Source organism: Atta cephalotes, assembly GCF_000143395.1.
Source record: "Atta cephalotes unplaced genomic scaffold scaffold00014, whole genome shotgun sequence".
Taxonomy (NCBI): Eukaryota; Metazoa; Arthropoda; class Insecta; order Hymenoptera; family Formicidae; genus Atta; species Atta cephalotes.
This window is the reverse complement of record NW_012130078.1, coordinates 6,043,416-6,054,301: the sequence shown is the minus strand read 5'-3', so window position 1 is coordinate 6,054,301 and position 10,886 is coordinate 6,043,416. Positions and strand designations below refer to the sequence as shown.

General features: G+C 35.1%; 1 protein-coding gene across 1 annotated transcript in view; it reads left to right on the top strand.

Annotated features, from left to right (window-relative positions):
* Positions 1 to 10,886, top strand: part of LOC105617838 (retinoic acid receptor RXR-alpha-B) — a 56,568-nt gene that overhangs the window by 34,418 nt on the left and 11,264 nt on the right. Inside the window, exons 2-3 of the mRNA XM_012199389.1 lie at positions 2,073 to 2,199; positions 2,973 to 3,134. Of these exons, the coding sequence (XP_012054779.1) occupies positions 2,073 to 2,199; positions 2,973 to 3,134 (289 nt within the window). The remainder of the gene's footprint in view (positions 1 to 2,072; positions 2,200 to 2,972; positions 3,135 to 10,886) is intronic.

Here is a 10,886-nt window from a genome sequence, read left to right as displayed (position 1 = left end):
GATGGGAGAAGAAGCATTTTCGTCTCATTCACAGAGCATTCCGATTCATATTCCCTCAAGACTTCGTTGTAGTATTTTTTTTTTTTTTTTGTAATCTCGCGCCTCATGCCGACGAAATGAGCTCTAATACAAATGTCGGTAACGTATTGTCGATTGCGTGAAACCACCAGACCCTTTTATGTACAAGACCACTTTCACGAATCCCCTTATTTCATGGGGTTCTTGCTCCCTCGGGCATTTGTTTCCAACTCTCACTTTCGAGGGTCTTACGGTCGAATCTTGCCAGACATTTAGAGTCATAAATGTCACACGAATCTGGAAGAATTTGGCAGACTTTTAAATCTATACTTTTACTTCTACACTGTTAGATGTGAAAAGATCAACACAGCCAATCCATTGAGTTAACTTTTTGACAACTATGGTCTTTAAAAGCATCGATATTTTGTTTTAGCTTGAGCTAAAGAGCTAAAAAGCTTTAAAATACATAATATAATATGGCTCAAGTAATGAAATTAAATAAGAGTATGTTAAGAAGGATTACGAGCCAAAATAACAAATTTAATGTACGTACTGATGCAAAAAAAGTTTTAACTGAAGAACTTTAACTGATAGGTTCAAATTTATGTTGTGGCGGTGGGTTAATTACCATTTTGTTATTTTTGATTTCCAAGTTTTGTGTGTCAAAATCTAGAGTAATTTCTTTCTGTGATTAAATTGCTTTCAAAGAAGTAAAGCGGGGAACACTGACTCTTGTATAAGAAAATCAGAATTCTTTATTTCAAAAGAAAGGAAAGAAATGAAAGATTTTGATTCATTTTCTTATGGATTATACATTATGCGTTATGCAAAAGTCTGTATGTATTCCCCGCTTGAACAATATCAACATATGCACTTAGTAAATAATAAGCTAAATTTGAAATTTCAATTTAATACATTTCTTGAATTAAATTGTTTAACTGTTAATTCCATTGCCTTGTTGTTAATTAACGATGTATTGAGTGATGCCTTGTAGAAATGGATTAAAAACTCAAATTGAGTTTATCTAATTTGACATTAATTTAATAATTATACACTCTCACTTTAAATCACGAATACACTTGGACGACTCAATTCACGTTACTCTGACGATAGATTCTCATATTCATAAATCCTTCTAGTAATTTTTCAAATGTGGAATCTACATTCCATTAGACACTCCTTATCCCAAGATCTGCGAGTATCAAATCGCGAATATATCGCTGCTACTTTTAAACTCATAAGATCTTAGTTTCACTTAATTAAATAGATAATAATTAAATAGATAATAATTCAATTTATCGATTAAATATAGTGTATTACTACTTATGATACCAGAGATATTATCGGCACGTAAAGTGCAATCTCCTCGTTCCGCAGCAAAAAAAAGAATTCACATTCACGTGATGCCGAGGAGAGAATTCTCAGATAATGAGAGTCTACTCGAGGTGAACGAGACTCAACACGTTAAGGGCAAAATAAGTGTTTTCATGCAACCATTGGCACTTCGCATTCGTCTCGTAATCGCGTAATTTCGCTCGACCTTCGAGAGCAGAATCGCTCCTATCTTTCTCTCGCGGTGAGCACGAACTTTCTTTTCGAAGCGTCGATTCGATCAATCTCGAACTCTACGATTCGCATCTCGGGTTTTACCGTAATTGTAAATTGTTGACCGGTGCCAATAGCATTCGCTATCGAGAGGCGTCGTCGTCCATCGCGCGAGAGGAATGTCGAAGGACACGGAAGACGCGGAAAAGGCGCTTGACTGCTGATCTTCGCCCTTTCACCGTTTTAGAAAGGATACCAACCACGAAGCACCGGTATCGCATAATAGATGCGCTTCTCACGCAACATCAAGAATTGCCTGTGATTTGCATTGAAGGTGATTTCTTGCTCTTTATTGCGCGTGATCGTCCATCGTCTGAAAAAATTTCTAGACGGAAGAATGACGCGTGTACGTAGCATCGACTAGAAAACGAATATAAATATTAATAAAATAAATAGACTATAAAGTGAAATCCTGGTGAAATAAATTCGATTTTTTTTTTTCGTTTCAGGGCTGAGTTTAGATAACAGCAATATGTCGATGTCATCGGTGGGTCCGCAAAGTCCTCTCGACTTGAAGCCCGACACAGCTCTTATCAATCCAGGGAACTTCAGCCCATCGGGTCCCAACAGTCCAGGGTAGGTATTCTTATAACACTTCAATTTATTCTTAGTAAATATTCATATAAAATCAGACTCGATAATAAACGAATTTTTTAAATGACCTTTTTTAAAGAGAATTCTCGATTATCTCTTTTTAATTAAAAGAATTGCAAGAAATACTGTTCGTTATGATTTCCTAAGATTTTAACTCTTCTAAACTAAGTTACGCTTGATCTATAAGACCCATTTAATGCTTAATACATACGATTGAGTCATTCGTGTCTTTTTCTTTGAAATATTTGGAGCACTTAGTTAAATAATAATTTCTATCATTTTTTTTAAATATAACATAATTTTATAAATATTTTTAAAGACATTAAATTATAATATGTAAGAATCATTTAATAATTTTTTTGTATATACTTGCAAAAATGATAAAAATGAATTCACGAACGACCCATCATGTATATAGAACTGAAAAATTATTGTATTTATCTATGTATATTAATTTGAAGGAACCAAAATAGATAGATATGTATATAAAAAAGAACGAATACATCAAGCACATTTTAATAAGAATAAATTTGCAAATGTAACATAAAGAAAATTGAAATTATTGTTTGACATGTTTTTGCATATTTATAACATATTTTAATAAAAATAATCTATAAACTCACCGTCAGCTCCGGAGGGTTAAGAGCGCATTTTTCGCAATCTATAAATTAGCACAGGGGGTTTCCGAAATGTGCATGCTACGGTTGTAGCGGCGTAGTTCTCATAGACAATCATTCTCTGCTTTGCATGTAAAGACCCTTCAATGCTGGTTGTCACAGCAACCTCCTGAGTACATCGCCCAGCGGCCAGAGCAAAACGGTCACGCCTTATCCGCCTAATCATCCCTTGTCGGGCAGCAAACATCTATGTTCGATCTGTGGCGACCGTGCGAGTGGCAAACACTACGGCGTTTACAGGTAAGTTTATCATTTCCGTGTCGTTATGCAACGAACTCGTTAGTATAAATGATCGGCCGAACGAATCCCGATAATCTTATTGACTTCCACTTACCATTCTCCTTACCTTTCCACTTTGAAGTGAAGGAGTTCCGTGAAGAGTTGAGGAACAATTTATTGCGCTATCTCTCGTGATATCCATAGAAAATGCTTCAATTTAATACATTCGTAAGGAAGTATGTATCCGATGGAAGTTCTAACGAAGTAAGACTTCCTCGTGTACCTCGCTATTTGTCATGCAAATTTGATACTTGACGCGCTGCGATTTTATTCAAGAAATATACGCGCTCGAGGGTAATCGGCGTTTCGATTGCAGCTGAATCTTTCGAGCGGCGACTTCAATAGGAGCGAACAAACTCGTTTGTGTATCCCTCATGCATCGTGCAAAATAATTACCTTGCTCTTCCATTGCGTTTCTCGAAGGAAGCGAGCATACGGAATTATAAAGATTCCCCAAAAAGAGAGAAAGCAGGGTTGCTATAAAAACAGTTTGCTACAAAAATGGAAATAAGATAAAAATCAGGGAATTTTGTAAAATTTTCTAGAAAAATTAAAACTCTTGACTTTAAAGAAATTTATTATATATACGTCATTTATTATATATACTCTACACAGTTTTACTAATAACAACAATTAAAAACAAGTGTCAGCATTAATATTAATTTACATTGCTACGTTAAATTAATTTTAACAAAATATTTAACGGTTTCCAAATAAGTAGGACGAAATTACAAAAAAATTTTAAATATTACTGAAGTCACACAGGGAAAATTATAAAATTTTGTCTTTTGAAATTGTCAGGGAAAAGTTATGGAATTTTAGGATGAGAAACAACCCTGGAAAGAGAGACTAAGATATGCCCTATGAATATGAATTTATCGTCGTCGTCGTCATCATTGTCGTCAGATGACTTTACTATCGCGAGAGGTTCAAGGTCCTCCAGATTCGCTTGATAATCCTGACCCTCGTCACTGGGGACGACGGTGAATAATCCGTTTACCGACAAGTTCCACCGACAATGCAATAATAATAAGAAGCAGGCCGTTTATTTATTATGCAGCTCATGTTACCTATATAGTGACGCGTCGCGATAAAGCACCGCCGATAAATGCTTCGTTTTTTCCAATTATAATCTATTCTCCAACCTGCGCTCAATCGAAGTAAGCGATGCGCAAAAAGCAAGCAACACGATTCCGAATAATTAAACCGAGTGGACGACGAATGCAAACACGGAGACATTGTTATCGGCATTTTTAGTGGCGGAATACAGTTCTCGAGGCAACCGTCGACTTTCCTCAATTATTTAACGCTCGATAAGTCTTGAGGCTGTCTCGTATCTTTACTCGAGGGATTAGCATTAACTTCTTCAGGGGGAGGATACACGTGCTCGTCAAAGTATTTGGTGTACCGTCTGCGAAGTTACGATCGCATTTAACGATCATGATTCCACTTGAATATTAATATCACGTGGAAAAAATTCAACGTTAGATAGTTTATAATTTTGTTTTGGTTTAATTTTAAGATGATCATCGTATATTTTCAGATCTAAAGCTGAATAACTTTATTACAAATGTATAATAATAGTTATTTATTTAAAAAGATAATACAGTTATTTATATTTATCATTTAAAATTATTTTTAATAAGGATTAATTTCTCTCTTAAGAAATGCATAAAATTCTTGATAGCTGAAATCAAAATTAATATTCGTTATTATAATGTTGCTTTTAAAATACAAATTCAGAGTTGAGTTTTTCCGCTGTCCATACTTCGTTCATTGCAGAGAAAACATATTCAACTATTGCGTTACTTCTTAGAACTTAATACACATTCTAAACATATTTTACAAAATTTAGTTTAAAACATTCTTTAGCAGATTTTTTGTTACGGTTTGTTTGAATTGAGACATTTAATATTTGACGGGACAGCACAACAACATCCTGAAAATCCGCTGAGATCGAAAACAGCTGATTCATTTAGGTTTAACACTAAAACTGTCAATCATTTGATAACTTCTTATTCGATTATTGAAGAATTATTTTGGTAGTATTTATATTGTTGAAATTATTTATATTATATTTATATATTTTCTCTGTACTGTATATCTAATACAAGAAAGAAAAAAAATCGACATAATTATTCAAATCAAAATATCAAATTGGTAGTTCTATAAAATTAATAACAATCGTTTTGTACAATCGCTTCGGATTACCAGATTACGCAACGTGGCTGAAATAAATATTTCGGAAGTTCTCGGATATCCTTATTCTGCTGTGTAAAAGAATTTCTTAGCTCTCGCGTTACGATATACCGTTCTTCGGAAATCCGATACTGACTCACGCGACGTATTCTTAATTATTAACGGAGATTTTCGCGCGACCGTTTTTTCTTGTGTGCATACGTAAGAAAAAAAGCTGCGAACGCGGCGTCGCGTTTGCATAATCGGCGCGGTGCGTCGAACCATCATCGACTGATAGAATAATAAAAATGTCGACGAACCAAGAGAGACACGTAACGCCAAGGCATCGCGCGAGGCGGGGAAACATGATAGTAGGTGAAAAGGCTTCCACACCGCACATCGGCCGTCGCAAGAACGGAGTCCGCGTATCGTCTTTCGTGTTGCAGCTGCAACAGGTCCGGTCGCGGCGAACCGCCGCGTTGCGTGTGTGTCCGCGAAAATGCATTGCTGAAAAGGAAGAAACATCTGCGATGACTTTTATGCGAACACGCGAACTGCTCGCCCGAATGCTCCATCGCAAACACCGCATATCGGCCGTTACAATAGCGATGTTCTGCTGCACCTTGTCAACACGCGTTTGTCGGCTTTCGTAATCATCGAAGAACGTCGCAATGAAACGAACTATCTTTACCATGTATGATAATTACACGATAAAATAATTTTACCTTCTACATTATTTACGTTCATCTATATAAGCTCCATAGAAGATGAAGTACAAATCTTTTGGAATCTTTTCTATTCAAGTATAGGTACACAGAGAAAAATGTACTGGTTAAACTAACAAAAAGGTCCACCTATCCGTTATCACAGAATAGTAAGAATTTCTGGTTATAATAATTAGAAAATGATTATGATAATTAGAAATCGTAAAAGTAGAAAAAAAATTGTTTTCATTCGAAATTCTAGTTGAATCTTTCTGTTGATTGAACCAGAAGATTTTTCTCAGTGTATACCTATACTCTAAATTTCTTGCAGTCTTGGAGTGAAATCTCACTCCAAGAAAATGGAAATACAACCCTTCACTTCTGAAAAAGAATGACAGTTTTCTTTCTTTTTAGAGTGAATTTTCATTTCAAAGAAATGAAATCTTACTTTTTTTTAAATATTTTCACTTTTTTTCAAGTGGTTGTATTTTCACAATAATAATCTAATCTAATTATATTTGAGTGTCGTGTTCACGAGAATAAATAAAAATTAAGAAAATATATAAACACTGAAAAAAAATAATCTTATCAGTAACTAGACATTTAAAAATAGCACCTCTACATGTAAAATTATAATATACAAGAACAAAAATAAGTTATAAGATTGGAAATAAGACCGTTTATATTAAATACGAATTATTTTAAATATAAAACGCCACTATGGTCTGAATGTTAAGATATCGAACTATATATATATTTTTAAATGAATTAATCTGAAATATTGATAATCTCTCCAAATTTCTCAAATTTAATTTTAAAAAATTGTAATAAACTTATTGCGAAAAATAAGATTGAGGGAATTATCAATATTTCAGATTGATTGCGTTGAAAGTCTGACCATATCGGTATGCAATTATCATTTCTGAAATTAACATTTAGACCGTAGTGGTGCTTAAAATAAAAAAATAAATTACCAAAAAAATATAATATCAACCATCATAGTAATTGTCGAAAACTATTACTTGCAGTAAATGATTATAGTTATAACATTATATTAAAAAAAAAAACATTTGTCAAGACTGAAAAGATGTATATGTCATATCTTATTTGTACGAAATTTGAATTATGTAATTACAATCACTATTTTATTATCAATTAATTACTATAATAATTATCAATTAATTCACATACGTTGTTGCTATAACTAATATTTTTATAAAAGTACTATTTTCGTTTTTATTATTTCACGAAACTAATTACAGATATTTAAATTTCAGAAAATGTCAATGAAATGTCGTTACCAAAAGTATTTCACTTTTTCTCACAATCAGTGAGGAAAAAATTAACATTGTCGCGATAATCGGTCTTCAATTGGGCGATTATAATTGATACGTAATATGTACCATTTGCATCTTTAACATTCCGTGCATCGATATACAAATTCATATCATCGTATTACGAGCATGCCCCCGAATTTCATTACAACAGTAGATCTCCTTAACATTTTCCCCTCAGTGGCTTTACGAAACGGCTCAAATACGAAAGTTAGATTCTCAAAGTAACTTATCCAATTAAAACTTGTATCAACTTTCTAATTTAGCCCATGAGTTACCGCGATGTAGCGACGAAAGTAAAGTCACGGAGGAGAAGAAGGATTCTGCGTTGAGACATATATTCCAAGTTATATTTATCCACTTCGTACTTCGATCTCTTAACAACACCCTTACTTGATAAAAGTGGTCGATCTGCTTCGTAACGACTTCAACGTAAAAGAGACCAACGAGATCAACGTAAAAAGGACACCATTGTCGGTGTGTAAATATACAACATTTTCCTCCGGAGGTTATATTCTCGCAGAGTATTCTTTCGTTTGAGGGGTTCTCTCAAAGACTTTACACGTTTGCAATCTTCATGAAACATCTCGAGCGTGACTTGCGAACGAATGAAGTTCTTACACGATTAACGAGATAGATTAAAAAGACTATGAGACCTTCGATTTTAATTTCATCGAATTTTCCTCTCAGCACGATTTCGTTCTTTTTTAATTAATTGACTTCGACAAGTGTTCTATTATAGGGTAAAATACGATACAATTCTGAACGAAATACAAGATTATCACAAAACTGGAAATTAGGGAGATGTCGAAATCGAAAAGGGTCAGAGAAATCAAAGAAATGTAATTTTACATTTTCTGGAGAATTAAAATCCTTAGTTTTAAAAAAGATTAATAATGTATCTCTGCAATTTGGAATATATTACCAGCTTAACAATTAAATGCAAGCAGTATCCCAACATTAATAGTAATTTACATTGCTATCTTTAATTGTTCTCTTTCGATAATTAACTGTTTCCAAATTGGACGAAAATAGGAAAATTTTTAATATTAAAAATCAGAGAAAATATTGAAATTTCATCTAAAAATCAGGGATGAAAGTTTAGGATGATGAGGAATTTAAATATATCCTGAAATAAAGTTTGAATGTTCGAGAGATTCAAATTTGATTTTTTTCTGGTAGAATACTCTTTAGTACCCTCCACGCAATGGGATCAGGATTACCAAACTTAAACTTCGAAATTGGATTCAAATCTCATTTCGTTCACAATTGTCCGAGATGGTACCACTTTACTCTATCGTTTTCAAATGCATTTCCAATGCACCGTGCATATTTTCGCACAACTTCGGCTCGCGGAGCCGTATGGCCAGTTTCCACAGTTGCGGAATTCCGCGATTATTCAAAACACATTCGAATTATCGCGAATTCCGCTCTAGTTTCCGCGAATCGGCGAGTGGCCTCGAGATCGTCCATTCTCGTTGGCAGAGCGCTCACGCCGAGCGCTCGATCGCTGGTGTACGGCTGGTGCATGCCGGGCGTGCAGGGAATCCCGATGCACGATGGTCAACGTGTCCCCCCTCCCCTCTTCACCCCCACTTTCTCTCCCCCTCACCCCACGTACCGCGATAGCTGCACCGAGCTACAGACCGGCCTGGCCGACGTTCGCGTTGCATCAGAGCCCCGTCAACCTTGGACTTGCCGCTGTTGGCTCACGAGGTTAGGACGACTACCCACCCGTAGTTCCTACGAGCGGAAGGGGGTTCCCCCCCCCCCTCTCCATCTCTCGTCGTATATAGGCACTTTGCTCCAGTGGCGGCTAATTAACCCTTTAACCCAGTGCTGTTCGTTCCTCCTCGACCGACAAAATGCCTTCGAGATTGGCAAGAATAGTTCGCTTCATGCTTCCCTTCTCGTCCCTCTATTTCAGAAAAGATATTGACTTACATAATCGAGATATATGAATGTCGCGCGATACACGTTTTATTAATTTAGAAAGGATTATAAGATTTAAGGTGCGTTTACTTTGCGTTAGAGAATTAAGATTCCTTACGTAAACAGAGCATTCTAACATTTTTGTGAAAAATGTAATTTCTCAAAGATATGAATGTAAGACTTGTATTTTAAGTTTGTATGGATTAATATATGAAAAGAATGATTTTGCTGGAGTATTTAAAAATCTAGATAAATAATTTTGATGGATTGTCAAAATAATTATTTATGATGTTCAAGCTAATTACTAGAAGGTCAAAAATTTTCACAGTTCATTGTTTTGTACACAAGAAAAATGTTTAATACGAATAACCGTTTATTTTATTAATACGAAACTATTAAAAACTTTCTTACTTTTTATTTAGAACAACACAATCTTTTAAAAATAAGAAAGTTTTTGAAAAATCACATCAAAACAAATTTTCTCGGTTTAGGATTATTTTGATGGTCCATACAAAATTATTTTCAGATCTATCTATTTAGCTAAATTTCTAGATACTTCACCAAAACTGTTGTTTTTCCCATGTAGAATACAAAATTCGAACATCAATGTTTCTGCGTTTCAAGATTTTCTTTTGAGGATTTTTCTTTCATCACAAAAAACAACGCAATCGATTCCACGAGTGCCTCCGTCTGATAAATTTAAATTTAAAGCAAAAAACAGTCGATCCGTAACTGAACGCGCGGGAATTTAATTAGTCTCATTAAAAATACTCCGGGGCAATTTGTAACCATCTCACACGCGTAATTAACCGGGAAAGAATGAGAGAGAGGGAGAGACTTGCCATCGGTCCGATAAAAACTGGTCGTACCTCCAACATTCGGACATGTTAATACGCCCCGTGTAATGCATAACCGTCATGCGATGCTTCTCGTCCGCAAATTGTAGTAATAGCGTTGCACAACGTTGGGAGGCAGGTCGACGGTGGCCAGTTGGAAGAACGATGCGCTCGCTCTTATTTTCGCGTTCCTTTCGCGCGCCATGACACGACCGCCGCGCGTCCATTTCTCATGGATTAAATGCACCGCGACCGTCCGGCGTGATACGGGAGAAGAAACGTGTAATAAACGTACGTGTGAGCGTTTGCCTGTGCGTTCGCTGGAAGATACTCGTCCGGAGTCATTTTATTTCAATTTCATGGTAATCCACCGTCGGAGCACCGTGTCTTGATGTCTTGAATTAGCTTAGTTATTAAATGATCCTGCAAGTGAGAATAAAATGGAACTGCGTGCAATTTAAGTTGAATCGCCCGATTATTTATTCCATAATTAACAATTCGAATGCTAATTATACGTACACGGAAAGGATAATTTTTCTAAGAAGTATATAAAGTATATAAATACAAATTTTTCTAAAGTGTAATAAAAATTTAATTAGATACAGATTTGAAAATAATTTTGTTGAACCGTCAAAATAATTATAGGATGCTTAAATTTATTGTTGAAATGTCAATATTTTTTAAGCAGCACTGCTTATCAAACTTGAGTTTTTATAATAATTTTGATGA